We start from the raw sequence: 19,716 nt of genomic DNA on the forward strand, positions 1-19,716 counted from the left end.
CGAGTGTTTGCGACAACTAGTGTATATGATATTGAGAAATTTATTATTGTTGGAGATAGTATGATTATGTTAAGGAATTTACTATTGGGGCATTATAATATGATTATATTGAGAAATGTTTGAGAAAGGTATTACTGATGCAGTATAGAATGATTATGCTGATTAATTTTTTTTATTGTGGCTTCTCATATGTATCATTATAGGTTGAGATAGTCAGACCACGAGCTTGGTGCCCGGCCGGAGAAAAACCATAGTCCACTCTCATGACCGAATTGTTCAAGCTGGATGCGAGCCACAATCTGGACCAAACTGTCCAGGCTGGATACACGCCACACTCTGGATCAAACTGTCCAGGCTGGATACAAGCCACACTCTGGATCAAACTGTCCAGGCTGGATACACGCTACACGGTCAAAACGAGGCTTCCTAAGGACTAAAGAATAAGTAGTCGAGCTCGGGCACCAACAGTGGCTAATGGAACAAGAAATATTTGATCTCTTTGAAGAAAAAGAGATCTGAAGGTGGAGGGGAGGGATGTTACGTCCCTTACATGTCCCCTGCTTGTGTGTGTGTGTGTGTTGTGTGCTGTACCCTCCCTTTGGTGTATAGTTGTATCCCTTGGTTGAGTGTGTTTACATGGAGCGAGAGGTGTTCACGTGAGGTGTGTCAGGTGACGGGTGTCAGAGCGTGTGCCAGTGTGTGAATCAGTTAGTTGTAGTGTGGCTGTGGACGTGGAACGTGGAACGTGGGGTTGAGATCTGGATGTGAAGTTGTGCTGTGGCTGTGGACGGGGGAGACGTTGAGTATCTTGTTATTTTATGTTGTAGACTCCATTTGCTCTTTTATTATTCTTATTACTGTATACATTTATATTAAACATCTTATTGTTATTATTATATTTATATAGTGTTAGTTGTCTTTGTTTGTCGCTACATATATATATATACCCTAGATTCCAGAACCCAACACCGGATATTTCCCAAAGGACGTGACAAGTTTTTAACAGACATTATCAATGCGAGGACCATCCACTGAAGCTTTCACAGTGGTTACTCTTGGCGGGAAAAATAGTGACAGGGAAAGACAACCCTGCGACAATGATTGGCACGGTTTAGACAAGGATTACCTTAATTAATGAACGAATCGTACGTTAAGTTTGGAATTCTTATAGAATTTTAAATTGTTGAACTGATGCGCGAAATATGAGCAAGGGGACATTTATCCTTTGAAATAGTTTCGATTAGCATACATAATTTTTTTGTCGACACGTATACGTTCATTAATGCGTAGTCTGAGGTGTAATATTTGACAATTGCGATGTTAAGAATCAATATTAACAAATTAACCTCATGTCGCCTTCATTAGTATAAAATAAAATAACATTTTAAAATGCTACTGTTTTTTAAGTTTATATATATTTATGTAGTTGTTTTTACTCATAGAACTATATGTAAATAAAATATTTTGTATAAAGAACATACAATTTATAATTTAAGTTTACGATATAATTTTAATTTGTTTTGATATTGATCAAATTTATATATCTTTTTAACCACTTGTGAACATAATATTTTGTTGTCTCCCCTAGGCCTTTTTAAAATAGCAAAATAAGATAGGTATCACAAGAAACATTCAATGAAAAATGAAGTTGTTGTTTTTCTTCATTTCTATGGGTCTAAATTTATTAAGTACTGTCTTACTGTTAATTAATTATATGTTATGTATGCCTATAATACCTACACCTGCAAAGACGCCTAAGCCTACCTAAAGACTTCTTATTTCTAGCGATGGTAGTGATTCCCTCCAACATATTTAATCATTACGTGTCTATGATTTCAGCCTGCTTTCTGTTTGGATTTGCTTCCAAAGCCTTTATCCAACCAAGAACAAACTACAAGTTGTTCTCGATTGCTCAGCCGAATGTACGATCATCAATAAAGTAGGTACTCACACAGCTAGGTCTAATTTTAGGTCATATGCGGACAAATATTTTGTACAAAACTCGACCATAGACGATACTACAATTAATTGTATGAGAGCAGACGGTGTTAATCGAAGACTTGCAAAAACTTAAACCGTCGGTCTATCAGAAAAGAAATTTAAAACCTAACATCGCTATAATTATTTCAGCCTATCAATTATCCGAAACCTTAAAATTACAATGTTTTGCTTATAGTTGTAAACTTATATTTTTTACATTTTAAAAAATCTACGAGAATCACCGCCTCTTGGGAAATGAGTGCCTTCCTGTTTGGAAACCCCCCGAATTAAGATATTGTTTTAATGTCAAAATGTACTTTAAAATTATTTTTATTTTAAAAAATAATTTCCTAATATGTTTGTCTGAGTTTTTTATATCAGTTTTCTCAACAAGAAAGCTTTCTGTCAGAGCCAAAAGTGATTAAATATTTTAATCAATCAACGTAATTCCACGTGAGCTGATCTAGAAATTCTAACACATGACAGAGGTCAACGCTGTCTGGAATCTCAGGACTCGCAGACTAAACGTCAGACGTGTTGAGTGATGCAGGTTCAGAGGGCAGCTTCGTTGGCCACACCTCCAGTATATTGGCCACACTACCCCCAGCATGTTGGCCACACTACCCCCAGCATGTTGGCCATACTATCCCAGCATGTTGGCCACACTACCCCAGCATGTTGGCCATACTACCCCAGCATGTTGGCCACACTACCCCAGCATATTCTCTACAATACCCCCAGCATGTTGGCCACACTACCCCGGCATGTTGGCTACACTACCCACAGCATGTTGGCCATACTACCCCAGCATGTTGGCCACACTACCCCAGCATGTTGGCCATACTACCCCAGCATGTTGGCCACACTACCCCAGCATGTTGGCCATACTACCCCAGCATGTTGGCCACACTACCCCAGCATGTTGGCCATACTACCCCAGCATGTTGGCCACACTACCCCAGCATGTTGGCCATACTATCCTCAGCAAGTTGGCCATACTATCCCCAGCAAGTTGGCCACACTACCCCAGCATATTCTCTACAATACCCCCAGCATGTTGGCCACACTACCCCGGCATGTTGGCCACACTACCCCAGCATGTTGGCCATACTATCCTCAGCAAGTTGGCCATACTATCCCCAGCAAGTTGGCCACACTACCCCAGCATATTCTCTACAATACCCCCAGCATGTTGGCCACACTACCCCGGCATGTTGGCCACACTACCCCCAGCATGTTGGCCACACTACCCCAGCATGTTGGCCACACTACCCCAGCATGTTGGCCATACTACCCCCAGCATGTTGGCCACACTACCCCAGCATGTTGGCCATACTACCCCAGCATGTTGGCCATACTACCCCAGCATGTTGGCCATACTACCCCGGCATGTTGGCCATACTACCCCAGCATGTTGGCCATACTACCCCCAGCATGTTGGCCACACTACCCCAGCATGTTGGCCATACTACCCCAGCATGTTGGCCACACTACCCCAGCATGTTGGCCACACTACCCCAGCATGTTGGCCATACTATCCCCAGCAAGTTGGCCACACTACCCCAGCATATTCTCTACAATACCCCCAGCATGTTGGCCACACTATCCCGGCATGTTGGCTACACTACCCACAGCATGTTGGCCATACTACCCCAGCATGTTGGCCACACTACCCCAGCATGTTGGCCATACTATCCTCAGCAAGTTGGCCATACTATCCCCAGCAAGTTGGCCACACTACCCCAGCATATTCTCTACAATACCCCCAGCATGTTGGCCACACTACCCCGGCATGTTGGCCACACTACCCCAGCATGTTGGCCATACTATCCTCAGCAAGTTGGCCATACTATCCCCAGCAAGTTGGCCACACTACCCCAGCATATTCTCTACAATACCCCCAGCATGTTGGCCACACTACCCCAGCATGTTGGCCACACTACCCCCAGCATGTTGGCCACACTACCCCCAGCATGTTGGCCACACTACCCCAGCATGTTGGCCATACTATCCCCAACTAGATGGCCATACTACCCCCAACACGTTGCCACACTATCCCCAACTAGTTGGCCACACTACCCCCAACTAGTTGGCTACACTACCCATACTATCCTCAGCAAGTTGGCCATACTATCCCCAGCAAGTTGGCCACACTACCCCAGCATATTCTCTACAATACCCCCAGCATGTTGGCCACACTACCCCGGCATGTTGGCCACACTACCCCAGCATGTTGGCCATACTATCCTCAGCAAGTTGGCCATACTATCCCCAGCAAGTTGGCCACACTACCCCAGCATATTCTCTACAATACCCCCAGCATGTTGGCCACACTACCCCGGCATGTTGGCCACACTACCCCCAGCATGTTGGCCACACTACCCCAGCATGTTGGCCACACTACCCCAGCATGTTGGCCATACTACCCCCAGCATGTTGGCCACACTACCCCAGCATGTTGGCCATACTACCCCAGCATGTTGGCCATACTACCCCAGCATGTTGGCCATACTACCCCGGCATGTTGGCCATACTACCCCAGCATGTTGGCCATACTACCCCCAGCATGTTGGCCACACTACCCCAGCATGTTGGCCATACTACCCCAGCATGTTGGCCACACTACCCCAGCATGTTGGCCACACTACCCCAGCATGTTGGCCATACTATCCCCAGCAAGTTGGCCACACTACCCCAGCATATTCTCTACAATACCCCCAGCATGTTGGCCACACTATCCCGGCATGTTGGCTACACTACCCACAGCATGTTGGCCATACTACCCCAGCATGTTGGCCACACTACCCCAGCATGTTGGCCATACTATCCTCAGCAAGTTGGCCATACTATCCCCAGCAAGTTGGCCACACTACCCCAGCATATTCTCTACAATACCCCCAGCATGTTGGCCACACTACCCCGGCATGTTGGCCACACTACCCCAGCATGTTGGCCATACTATCCTCAGCAAGTTGGCCATACTATCCCCAGCAAGTTGGCCACACTACCCCAGCATATTCTCTACAATACCCCCAGCATGTTGGCCACACTACCCCAGCATGTTGGCCACACTACCCCCAGCATGTTGGCCACACTACCCCCAGCATGTTGGCCACACTACCCCAGCATGTTGGCCATACTATCCCCAACTAGATGGCCATACTACCCCCAACACGTTGCCACACTATCCCCAACTAGTTGGCCACACTACCCCCAACTAGTTGGCTACACTACCCATAACTCGATGGCCACGCTACCCCCCCCCCCACAGCATGTTGTTCGTTGGCCATACTACCCCCAACTAGTTGGCCACACTACCCCAGCATGTTGGCCATACTATCCTCAGCAAGTTGGCCATACTACCCCCAACTAGTTGGCCACACTACCCCAGCATGTTGGCCACACTACCCCCAGCATGTTGGCCACACTACCCCCAGCATGTTGGCCACACTACCCCAGCATGTTGGCCATACTATCCCCAACTAGATGGCCATACTACCCCCAACACGTTGCCACACTATCCCCAACTAGTTGGCCACACTACCCCCAACTAGTTGGCTACACTACCCATAACTCGATGGCCACGCTACCCCCCCCCCCCCCACAGCATGTTGTTCGTTGGCCATACTACCCCCAACTAGTTGGCCATACTACCCCCAGCATATTGGCCACACCACACACAACACGATGGCCACAAAAATATGGTTTCTCAAGTTGAACATCTAATAACTTATCTAAGAGATATGCAAGGACGAGATTCAACTATAGGTAAAACAGTATAAAGAAAGAAATAATACTCACTCAAACATTATTGTGCTATATTTTAAAAATCTTTTTACCATATAAATTTAGTTCGTAATTTGACAGCCAGACATTACGTTCAGAAAATCAATTATTTTGTCCGTTATTTTTAAATAGCTAAGGTGGGAATCGATTTCTGGTGACACCTGTAAGGACAGCAACTTGACCAAAGGTTCATTGACAGTAAGTTGACTTGATGGTCAAAGACCGCAAACAATTTAACTTTATGTCTATAGACAGTAAACATAGTGGTTCAATGGTCTATAGACAGTAACAAAGTGACTTGATGGTCTATAGACAGTAACCAAGTTGACTTGACGGTCTATAGAGAGCGACCAAGTTGACTCGATGGTCGTGTGACTATGAGTACGCTGACTCAAGGATCCATTGACAAAAAACTAAGCCGACCAGTTAAAAGTAATGAAGTAATCTTTGTAAATTATAGACCACACAGAACAAACAACCATATAAGTCAGTCATACATAGAGTAGTCTGCTGAAAGTTTGCCAGGCTTTGTCAACGGTTAAATGACGTAATCAAGTTGTCAGAATGTGCGTGTCACGTGGGCTATCTGTGATCCGATTAGTCTGGGTATTTATAGCATAATACGTCATCGATGTATGCGTACAAGATGGCCAGACTAGGGTGTTAATTAACAGCTGGCCTAATTAACGCTGTCACGTATTGCTTAACTACAAGGCGTTGATTGGATTTATTGGGGTGTTATCTTCGTGTTATATTTGGATAGCTGTTATCTACGTGTTATATCTGGATAGCTGTTATCTTCGTGTTATATTTGGATTGCTGTTATGTTCGTGTTATATTTGGATAGCTGTTATCTTACTGTTACATTTTGATAGCTATTATGTTCGTGTTATATTTGCATAGCTGTTATCTTACTGTTATACTTGGATAGTTGTTATATTCATGTTATATTTAAATAGCTTTTATCTTCGTGTTATATTTGGATAGCTGTTATGTTCATATTATATTTGGATAGCTTTTATGTTCATATTATATTTGGATAGCTGTTATGTTCATATTATATTTGTATAGCTATTAGGAAAAAAAATTGTTGAGTGAAATTAAAGAGGAAAGTATTTGTAAGTGTAAGGTAGCATGTAGGTCTATGGTACATAGAAGCGTCTAGGTGTGGTATTGAGTAGGTAGGTAGTGTGTGTGTTGATATGAGTGCATAAAAAGATCCAGACACCGCCTCATTATCATGACTTTAGCTGAGTGTGTATACATTTGTGTGTGTGTGTTTACATGTGTGCATATTAAAATCCAGACACCGCCTGATTGTCATGACCTCAGCTGAGTGTGTTGTGTGAGTGTGTATACATTTATGTGTGTGTGTGTTTACATGTGTGCATATTAAAATCCAGACACTGCCTGATTGTGGTGACCTCAGCTGAGTACACATTTTATGCTGGTCATCTCGTTCTCATCAGGCTCCGCTCACTGGCCGTCAGCAGACAGCATTAGCACTGGGAGATTGGTCTGCCTAGTAGACTAGCAGTGGAACGCCACCACCCCCCCCCCCCACACACACACACATACCCTACCCCTCTACCCACAAAAATAAAAAGAAACAAAATAACGATAAAAAGTTAACAAGACTTTATGCATATGTGTATAACTATGAACAAATATCGGGAAAGATATGAGAGTTTACCTCCATCCCATATATATAAACTTTCATCTAGCTTCACCCCCAACCCCAACATACGCTGAAATTCATAATCCGTTTTAATTTCTAGAGGTCTAAAGATACCTAGTCTGTTATTTTCATGATCTCTCACTATACACAGTTCAATACTTTAGCTGATCGGATTCAATACCCACAAGTGTTGCATCGATTTATAAATTGACATCGATTCACATATTAGCTTGTCACTAGCTACAAGTAATGACAGTTACGTCAACAGTGTTTACTACATCCGTGAAATACATTCAACCTATATTCATATAACTAAACCTTTTTTGTGAAGATTTCTTTGATGTCATTTGTCCTTTCCCATCTAAATTACATTCTCGTTGTTCTTATTAAAAATAGCCAAAATATATTTTTATCATATTAATCAGCTGTCGTCCTGTTAGAAATGGTAAGCAAACGGAACTTTTTCCCAGCATTTCAGTTTGTTTCAAGATCTGGAACCTTTGGCGTAGGCAGGGGGGGTTGGGGGGGGGGGGGTCATAATCCCCCCATAGACCCCTCGGTATATATATATATAAAGTATGAGGGAGGGTGCAAATCGAAAGTTTGAGGGGGGGGGGTGCAAATCGAAAGTTTGTCCCCGGGTAAAAATTAAAAATTGGAATCCCCCCCCCCCTTTGAGACGATCCTGGCTAGGCCACTGTCTGGAACTAATGGGGCTAGATGTAATCTTTAATTACAACTATCGTATTATCTGCAAATTAATTATTTTCGTAATGCTCCAACATGTCATATAATCTTCAAACCTGTGGTCTTCCTAAGTATGTTATATGTTTTATGTTATGTGTATGTAACATGACCCAAAGTAAACCAACATATTAGTTGGAAAGGTTATAACATAACCCAACGTTTACCACTAGTCAGGGTATTACATAACGCAACGTTTACCACTAAACTAATTTATAAGATTATAATATAACCTAACGTTTACCACTAAACTAATGTATAAGATTATAATATAACCCAACGTTTACCACTAATCAGGGTATTACATAACGCAACGTTTACCACTAAACTAATTTATAAGATTATAATATAACCTAGCGTTTACCACTAAACTAATGTATAAGATTATAATATAACCTACGTTTACCACTAAACTAATGTATAAGATTATAATATAACCTAACGTTTACCACTATATTAATCTATAAGGTTATAACATAACCCATTGTGAAACAACATTAATCCGAACGGTTATCAAACTTGCAGAAAATTAACCTCAGAAAAAAATGGATGAAAGAAACGAAGCTCATAATGGCACACACTCCCGCATACCCAACCCATAATATATGCACCATTTTTTTTTCCTGGTGTAACATGCATTCTTTAGAAAAAACCGGCAATTGCCGTGTGGATGTGCTATTCAATTAACCGGCAGCCGGCCACTGTTCTAGTTGGCGTGGAGGGGGACGTGAAAAAGCCAGGCATGAAAGAAATGATAAGACCGGCTAAAATTGCCGGGCAAGTTGCCGGCTGACCGTGAGACAAACAAGGGGAGGTCTGGGATTTAGGAAATTATTGGGGAGATAACTCAATAAATTACTCAGCTTATCAGTGGAGTTGTGGGACTTGGCCAGGGCGGGGTTTTTTTTTTCTTTGGAATTTCTAAGAGGTCACGGCGGGTCATCTGCGTGTCTTGGTCTAGTTATGGTCAAGGAATGACCAAGTCTGGAAGGTGACGTAACAGGGCACTGGTCAAGAGGGAAGCTGATGTGTGGTTTATGATTGGTCAAGCAGAGTTAGTGAAATAATACGTCATCCTGTACCATGATGAGTACATTGATATATTTCGTAAGAAATCACTCAAGTAAAGAGGTGTTGGATTGCGTAATTTTTATGTTTACAATTATTTATTTAATTATGCACATGTTTCTAATTGAATCGAAGTAACTGTCTAAGTTATTTATACATATATGAAATAGGAATGTTTTCATATTGCAATGTTACTCGAATCCTAGAAGGTGTAGAGTAGAATAGACATAGCAGGGAGACTACTCGTCATACCCTGAGACGACTATTCATAATTCACATAAACATAGATGGCGCCTAAAGACTTTTGGAGAAAAACTCCAAAATAAACCTAGGATGAACAACTTAATTCTAAACGTGACGGGTAAAAATGTTCAGGTTTTGTTTTTGTTTCAGCTGTCATTAATTAAACTAAGGTACTCACGCTGAACAACTGAGTGATCACGCTGAACACCTGAGTACTCACGCTGAACACCTGAGTGCTCACGCTGAACACCTGAGTACTCACGCTGAACACCTGAGTGTTCACGCTGAACACGTGAGTGTTCACGCTGAACACCTGAGTGCTCACGCTGAACACCTGAGTGCTCACGCTGATATCATAACTGACATGTCGCCCTTTAATTTCAGCCGTAATGTCAAAGTATTTAACATGGTTTCCTTTAGTTACTAGCTTTCAAGTGCTAGTAGAAGAACCGGCGCTGCTTGCATGGCTATAAGAATGGGTTTTAAGCACCGTTGTTACCGTTATTATATAAAGTTACTATTATTATTAAGATAGATTATAAAAATGGGATTTAAGCACCGTTGTTACCGTTATTATATAAAGTTACTATTATTATTAAGACAGATTATAAGAATGGGCTTTAAGCACCGTTGTTGCCGTTATTATATAAAGTTACTATTATTATTAAGACAGATTATAAGAATGGGCTTTAAGCACCGTTGTTGCCGTTATTATATAAAGTTATTATTATTAAGATAGATTATAAGAATGGGCTTTAATCCCATGCGATAGTCTATGAGAATCGGTTTCAATCCTTATAACTAAAAAGTAAAAAAAAAATTGGGGCTTTTTTTTATACATGATGATGTAGAAAACCGAAATAATATATAAAAAATATAAAAAATCAACGAAACTGGTAGTTTAAAGTACACATTAAATAGATTGGTCTCAACGATTTAATGTACTTTTCCAAACCTAAACGTTTCTGTCAAATAGCTACGTATGCGTATACCATTGATACAGAAGCTAATAATTTAACTATTTTTTATGACTGACAATTTCGCTTAGTGCTTGTAATAGAAATAACCAAATCAACACTACGATGGCCGCTGATGAATACTTCCTATTAAATCTTTAATAAATCTAAGACATTCCGCTAAACGGAATAGTTGATTTACCCGACTTGTCGACCCCCAATTGCCCGGTCGGCTAAAGACCTTGGTCTTTCATTGCTTCCCTCACTTCACTCAGTGTTTGTTTCAGACTTTTTATCCTGGGGGGGGGGGAGGTACTTTAAACTTTCGTGGGGGCGGACTAAATTTTCCGGGGAGGGGGAGTCAGACACAGGTCAAAGTATATATTTCTATAACTTCTATCTCGTTCAGTGGGGGGGGGGGGGGGCTGCGGTAGACATTCTTGGGGGTGCCCCCCCTACCCCTCGAAGAGATACTTGGAGGAAACTCTGACTTCCCTTATCAACACTCGTGGAAAAATATGACTTTTCTTAAGTGTTTTTTTTTTTTTTTAGATTTCGAACTCGTAACTTAACTAGATTTCATTTATTACTGTTCTTTTCTAAGAACGAGAGGTTTATATTTCCTGTTAGTAATATATCAATACAAAACTAGACAAACTGTATGTTTATGGTCCCATTTAAATGATTAAAATGTCATCTGTATGGGTAAGTTACAATATTCAAGATTAAGATAATTGTCTGTATGGATAAGTTACAATATTTAGGATTAAGATAATCGTCTGTATGAGTAAGTTACAATATTTAGGATTAAGATAATCGTCTGTATGAGTAAGTTACAATATTCAAGATTAAGATAATTGTCTGTATGGATAAGTTACAATATTCAAGATTAAGATAAGTGTCTGTATGAGTAAGTTACAAAATTCAAGATTAAGATAATTGTCTGTATGGATAAGTTACAATATTTAGGATTAAGATAATCGTCTGTATGAGTAAGTTACAATATTTAGGATTAAGATAATCGTCTGTATGAGTAAGTTACAATATTCAAGATTAAGATAATTGTCTGTATGAGTAAGTTACAATATTCAAGATTAAGATAAGTGTCTGTATGAGTAAGTTACAATATTCAAGATTAAGATAATCGTCTGTATGGGTAAGTTACAATATTCAAGATTAAGATAATCGTCTGTATGGGTAAGTTACAATATTCAAGATTAAGATAATCGTCTGTATGAGTAAGTTACAATATTCAAGATTAAGATAATCGTCTGTATGAGTAAGTTACAATATTCAAGATTAAGATAAGTGTCTGTATGAGTAAGTTACAATATTCAAGATTAAGATAAGTGTCTGTATGAGTAAGTTACAATATTCAAGATTAAGATAATCGTCTGTATGAGTAAGTTACAATATTCAAGATTAAGATAATTGTCTGTATGAGTAAGTTACAATATTCAAGATTAAGATAAGTGTCTGTATGAGTAAGTTACAATATTCAAGATTAAGATAATTGTCTGTATGAGTAAGTTACAAAATTTAAGATTAAGATAATTGTCTGTATGAGTAAGTTACAATATTCAAGATTAAGATAATTGTCTGTATGAGTAAGTTACAAAATTTAAGATTAAGATAATTGTCTGTATGAGTAAGTTACAATATTCAAGATTAAGATAATCGTCTGTATGAGTAAGTTACAATATTCAAGATTAAGATAATCGTCTGTATGAGTAAGTTACAATATTCAAGATTAAGATAATCGTCTGTATGAGTAAGTTACAAAATTCAAGATTAAGATAATTGTCTGTATGAGTAAGTTACAATATTCAAGATTAAGATAATCGTCTGTATGAGTAAGTTACAATATTCAAGATTAAGATAATTGTCTGTATGAGTAAGTTACAAAATTTAAGATTAAGATAATTGTCTGTATGAGTAAGTTACAATATTCAAGATTAAGATAATTGTCTGTATGAGTAAGTTACAATATTCAAGATTAAGATAATTGTCTGTATGAGTAAGTTACAATATTCAAGATTAAGATAATTGTCTGTATGAGTAAGTTACAATATTCAAGATTAAGATAATCGTCTGTATGAGTAAGTTACAATATTCAAGATTAAGATAATCGTCTGTATGGGTAAGATTCAGACACAATGGCGATGAAAGCAAAATTAAGTTTCAGTCTGATTGATTACAAATTACAATCATGTGTGTGTAATTACGATCATGTGGCTACGACTGAAAATCCGCCTAATTAACTTTCTTCCAGTGTTGATGTTAGCTCATAAAAGGTCTGACCAACACTAGCTAGTGTACGTCAAAGGATAACTAAACTTTATGTCAACATATATTTCAGTCTGATCTTAACGATATACTGGTTGGTATTTATTTAGAACTAGGCATGCTGCCCAGCTTCGCTTAGGCTTTCGAAAACATTCAGAATTTGAATGCTTAATTAATTCGCTCGAGGGTCGGTCTACGACCTCAAGAGTTATGAAGAGGTTCCTCCGTGGACATTTATTTTCGATTTATAGCTCATTTAAGGTACCGGTCAGTCGAGGTCAGTTTTGACCCCCTCATCGTAGACTTTTCGGCCAACCGGCCCCCGTGCTCTGTCGCCCCAAGGCAAGATCCTGCCAAATTTGAAGCGCCTGCGGCGCCGGGAAGTGCCTTATCGGACACCCGACAATCTAGATCTAGATCTAGAATCCTAATTGAATTTTTTTTTTAAGTTTAGTCCGAGCAAAACAAAAAAAAATACATTAACCAAGTTGACTTGGTGGGTCTCGAACCCGCACCACCTGCGTGGTTTATAGTACACTAACATCTCCGCTATTTAGGCACCTTATAAAATACAGAGAATGAAAGACGTATTTTAAAATCTTAACTTACGCGAATATGCCTATTCTTTCAAATTAATTTTTTTATCCCAAATTAGCCAGTTCCAAACAAAGATTTTGTATAAATAAATGTTATGAGTTTAGGCCGGAAAAAATGTATTGTATACATTTCATAGTGTACGTAGATCTAAATCAAATTTGAATGAAATAGTTCATTTCTTTTTTTATTCTAAACACGGCAGATGACGTCATTAGTAAGCAATAGTGTCGTCACAGTTTTATGCGTTCTTTTACACATCTATTAATGCTTTTCCGGTTGCATAAATAATACTGTTTCTCTACATTCGAATACGCCTTGATTTTATATTTTTCTTCTTGAAATAAAATTGTGGTTATACATTTAAAACATCTAACATATTATTTTCAACAAAAGTCCGTATAAAGTTCTCCATATATCGCTGCCGTTTCTGACGTGATGTCCGGCGAAAATTTTTTGCGGACAGAGAGAGAGAGAGAGAGAGAGATGTGCGAACTTGGCCCATTATAGTATTAGATGCATTGTCAGTTAAACATCAACTCATACCTTATTGAATACTTTTAAAATACCCAACTGCAACAATTTAATCAAAATACGGAACAGCTTGCTTTTGAAGGTAAATGCAATAGTTTTTAAATTTAGCTTTATCGGCATTATTTTAATTATATTAACTATTAAATCATACATTACATTCCCTTAAAAAATAGAATTTTGAATTTAAATATAAAGCCAGATCTCCCGAAATAGTTCTTATAAATCTTAAACTAAATTTACGCCTCGCTATAAATTAGTCTGGGATTCTGGTAAACAAAATCTTGGATCTAGACGAGCGTAGGTGTTTAATTAAGTCTGATACAATTTGCACTTATCTTAAAAATAAATCCAAGTTGGTTTTTTTTTTCCTTGCAAGCTTGCGCTGTACTGAAGTTGGAAAATCCGATGTTAAAAATAGCTTGGCCAAAGTGTTCCATATATTTCCCATCCTCTTGGGCTAATTTCAGTGTGTACCCGTAGATTATAACTAATTGTAGTACTTTAGGCCTACTCCAATACGATTTTTTTTCTTCGACACTTCCCTAGCTGTTAGTTTTATTACTGCCATGGGCGCGGATGGATTTTTCTGAAGGTAGGTCAGCCTGACCTGTCTGTTGTCATGCAGACGTCAATGAATGCGTAGGGTCATCAGAGTAAGAGGATTTGTGTAATTAGATTTTGTAATATCTTATAGATAACGATTTACTAAATTTCTTTTTAAGATTTGTCGCGGTCGCTTATTTCTAGTCATAAGTGACTCGTTTAAATGTCGGGGCTTATATGTTTAGAGTAGCGATAAACAGACAGTCTTTGATTTAAATGTACAAAATGTGTACAAACTTATTATGCTGTAAAATAGAGTGAAAAATCCAAACAGTACTTGCAAATAACTTTAGTATGGGCCTACCTATTTTTACTCGTATATTAAAAAAAAACCCTCCCTCCCCCCCCCCCCCCACACACAGACACACAGACACATACAGAGACACAGACAGACACAGACAGACACAGAGACACACAGACACACGGAGACACGGAGACACACAGACACACACTGAAAAACAGACACACAGAGACACACACAGACACACACAGACACACAGAGACACACTAGACACACAGAGACACACAGAGACACACAGAGACACACAGAGACACACACAGAAACACAGACACACACAGACACACACAGAGACACACTAGACACACAGAGACACACACAGACACACGGAGACACACACAGACACACAGAGACACACAGAGACACACAGAGACACACATAGACACACAGACACACACAGACACACAGACACACACAGACACACACAGACACACACAGACACACAGAGACACACAGAGACACACAGAGACACACAGAGACACACACAGAAACACAGACACACACACACAGACACGAAGAGACGCAGAGACACAGAGACACACAGACACGGATACACACAGACACACAGAAAGACACAGAGACACACACAAAGACACAGATACACACAGACACACAGACACACACAAAGACACAGAGACACACCAGTTACTTACATGGTCCAGCCAGACGTTTGTAATCAACACCTGGTTCTTCTCGTCCTGGTCAAGAAAAAAAAACATGGATTGGTTGTTACATAGCAACAAGTATATTTTATAGGGGAAGAAGAGGTGTGATTTTAGAGGAGCAATTGTTGGAACCTACAGGGAAGAGATGTGAACATAGAGACACAAATGTTGGAACCTACAGGGAAGAGGTGTGAACATAGAGACACAAATATTGGAACCTACAGGGAAGAGGTGTGAACATAGAGACACAAATATTGGAACCTACAGGGAAGAGGTGTGAACATAGAGACACAAATGTTGGAACCTACAGGGAAGAGGTGTGAACATAGAGACACAAATATTGGAACCTACAGGGAAGAGGTGTGAACATAGAGACACAAATGTTGGAACCTACAGGGAAGAGGTGTGAATATACGGTTGATAACCAAAGTTAAAGTTTAGGTTTAATGTTGAGGATACAATCTAACTTTTGATTAAGGCTAAGGTTAAGATAATTGATATTTTATTATTGCAGTTACATTCATAACCAAAGCTTAGATTTAGGGTTAAGTTTGATTTATGGCTAGTGTTAAGAAAACTGAAGTAGCCCAAATCAGACTTGTGTCGAATCCGATCGTTAATTACTCAGTCATATGTCCAGCTTTCCCTTTAAACGCGGGATAAATACTTAATGTAAAATATATCCATATTGCTCAAACAGCGTTTAGTAAAGCTCCCACCTTCCCTAGTGTGACATTTTGCCCACACGAGGCAAATCATGTTACACAAACCATCTAGAAGATAACAACATATCACACAATCAAGTCACGTAGGGTGTACACAATATCACGCGAAATGCTATTTTTAGCGGCCAATCATCTTTATCATAAAAATAAAATCACAATCAAACAAATAGCTTCGCGTGAGGACTGTTGATTTTCCTTTTAATTAAAGCCAAAGGGGAAAGATCTCCATTATCATCCATACGCTTCTTTGTCGCCCCTTTTTTACATCTTTGTTTACATTTTACACATATTACATAAGACAAGGGCGTAGTTAGGGCCTGTCATGTTGTTTGTAGAACCCCATTATAAACGTTTTGCCAGCGGCACTGATTTAAAACATTGCTTTAAAATGGACTTTGGATATTTTCAACTTGTGTTAAAACAACACTTTATAAATCAACCTATTTATGGTAATTGTTTAAATTGGAAATCTAAATAGGTATTCGGAACCTGTTTTTTTTTTGCTATGTTTTATTATCTTCACCCCCGCCCCACCTCCCACCCTCCCACCCCCACAATAAATGACGCCATAAACCACATCACTGGCAGGCAAAATGTATTTACACTCCATTGAGCTGTATACCATTTGGACAGATCATGGAAGACATACGCCAATTTACAATATCTTTTTTTGTAATACCCCCCCCCCAAAGCTATCGCCACAGACCCCGTATTTCCATTCATTACAAAAAGGATTCATCCGTACCTCACGATTTCAGTGGGCAGAGAGAAAGAACGGAATATCAAATGATTATTCATAAGGGGAGGCAACTAAAGGGAAGTAAAAATATCGTTTCTTTTTTTTTTCTGGAGAATTTGTGTGAATTCTATTTTTGTTTAGTAACATTATTACTTGAACAAAATAATTTTTTTACATTATATTAAAATAAAATGTTAGAATTGTAAACATTTTATTGATGATTATTTATTTTTATTGTAGCTAAAAAACATTTCTTTTTATCACATAGACACCCAATAAAAATCATATAATTTTTTCTATTTAAGCGTTCTTCAGGACATTTCATTAGTGAGTCTCTTGAGGCGAGTTTATCCGTGTTGACAGCCTACATGCATGTTTGTCCCCTCATCTTTCAAACTGCAACCTTTTGAAAACTCAATGCGACCACTACAACACCATTTCAACTAGTCAACATAAGTTGTTTCCCTACATAGAAAATGCTTCACTGTCCCATTGACCCTCTCTGAAAAATTTCCTTTCCTCTCCCCACCCAGACTTCTGACACTTTCATTTGACCTTCACCCCTTTTACTGTCATCCTTTGCAATTTTTTTTTTTAAATCAAAAACATGACATCATGTAAATATTCATTATGTACATTTGCAAAACCTTTCGTTTTCATTTGGTGTTCAAAATTATGTTAAAAAATTTGATGCTGATGTACTTGTTTTAATTGCAAATAAAAGTATTAAAAAAAAAAACATGCATGTTTGTATGGGGTGTATAGCACTACTTAAAAACCCAAATTCCCCGTCCCCCCAACCCACCACGCACGACGAGAAAAAGAATCCCTTGAATAATCATTTAATTACACATTTGCATTTTCAGTTTCAGGTTGGTTTTTAATTTTTATTTTTAATTATATTTATACGTTTTGTATTAGATCTATGTATAAGTAAACCATCTTAAATGAATGAAAGCAGGCTACAAGTAAGAAAGAAATATTACTATTGTAAATCAGTATCAGTCCTCACAAGCCGATGATGAAAACTGTAATACTAAAGCGTACACACAACTGACGCTATAAATTAAGTGTCTGAGGCAAAAAAAAATGCTTGTTTGTATGGTTTCTGTGTTGAAAGCCTACAAGCATGTTTGTATGGTTTATATGTTGACAGCCTACATGTATGTTTGTATGTTTGTATGGTTTATGTGTTGACACCCTACATGCATGTTTGTATGATTTATGTTTTGACAGCCTACATGCATGTTTGTATGGTATATGTGTTGACAGCCTACATGCATGTTTGTATGGCAGTGGCGTAGCGAGGTCGGGTGTCACCCGGTGCGGCACTTAATGGTGTCACCCCCCAGAGGCATAGAGACCCTTCCCAGGGACAAACTTTCAAATTTTCGATTTGCACCCCCCCCCCCCTCAAACTTTCGATTTGCACCCCCCCCTCAAACTTTCGATTTGCACCCCCCCCCCTCAAGTTTTCGATTTGCACCCCCCCCCCTCAAACTTTCGATTTGCACCCCCCCCCCCCCGTCGAGTTTTTCTCTATATATTTTGCTATTTTTTGCCTTGGTGTCACCCCCCTAAATGGTGTCACCCGGTGCGGTCCACACCCCCCGCCCCCCCCCCCCCTCGCTACGCCCCTGTTGTATGGTTTATGTGTTGACAGCCTACATGCATGTTTGTATGGTTTATGTGTTGACAGCCTACATGTATGTTTGTATGGTTTATGTATTGACAGCCTACTTACATGTTTGTATGGTTTATGTGTTGACAACGTACATGCATGTTTGTATGGTTCCCGTGTTGACAGCCTACATGCATGTTTGTATGGTTTATGTGTAGACAGCCTACATGTATGTTTGTATGGTTTACGTGCCGGGTTAGCGACCACCAGTGCTAAAAAGAAAAAACACGGATATCATGGAGAACATATTTTCCGCTCCCAAAGAGGAGTTCATATCAAAAGATACAATGAAGGTGATTGGTCGAACTCAGTAAGGAGTTGAACTGCTGTCTTCCAGCTTTTCTCTGAGTGAGAATACTTAGGCCAGTGGCGCAGCGAGGTCGGGTGTCACCCGGTGCGGCACTTAATGGTGTCACCCCCCATAGGTGTAGCGACCCTTTCCGGGGACAAACTTTCAAATTTTCGACTTGCACCCCCTCTCAAACTTTCGATTTGCACTCCCCCCCCCTCTCAAACTTTCGATTTGCATCCCCCCTTAAGTTTTTCTCTATATATTTTGCTATTTTTTCGCCTTGGTGTCACCCCCCCCCCCTAAATGGTGTCACCCGGTGCGGTCCGCATCCCCCCGCCCCCCTACCCGATACGCCTCTGACTTAGGCTTTTAACTGTAATGGTAGCACGAAGTATGCGATGGCGAAAGTAGTTGCAATAGACATGGAACTAATCGAAACAGTTGGAAAGAGGATGAATACCGAGTTTACAGGTATTACTTTATTGTATTGGAGTAAATCCCATGCAACATGACATGAAAGAATTCAAAAACTGGCAAAGGACTGAAGAACAAGAAAATATGTCATACACATACATTAATTTTGTTTATTTATATATACGCATTGTTTTGCATCCTCTTAAATACTGTCTTTTCAAATCCCGCCCTTTCCCCATGATAGATAGATGTTGTATGCACAGTAGAAATGTGTTGGCAGTCCTTCATAAATTATATTGTCAAATTCATTTGTTTGAAAAATTCATCATTATATATTTATAAAATTAATTCTTTCTATACAATCATTCAAATGTATCTACATTATAATTTGTATAGCATCAGCATCTATTTTGCCTTTTACACGGAAATA

The 19,716-nt window shown here is 39.4% G+C and overlaps 1 protein-coding gene across 1 annotated transcript in view; it reads right to left on the reverse strand.

Annotated features, from left to right (window-relative positions):
- LOC131952668 (neuronal acetylcholine receptor subunit alpha-2) overlaps positions 1-19,716 on the reverse strand; it is a 97,211-nt gene that overhangs the window by 63,586 nt on the left and 13,909 nt on the right. The window contains exon 3 of the mRNA XM_059315429.1: positions 15,424-15,468. Within this exon, the coding sequence (XP_059171412.1) occupies positions 15,424-15,468 (45 nt within the window). The remainder of the gene's footprint in view (positions 1-15,423; positions 15,469-19,716) is intronic.

Source organism: Physella acuta, unplaced genomic scaffold (genome assembly GCF_028476545.2).
Source record: "Physella acuta isolate Inbredline_101_S28 unplaced genomic scaffold, ASM2847654v3 ptg000886l, whole genome shotgun sequence".
Classification (NCBI taxonomy): Eukaryota; Metazoa; Mollusca; class Gastropoda; family Physidae; genus Physella; species Physella acuta.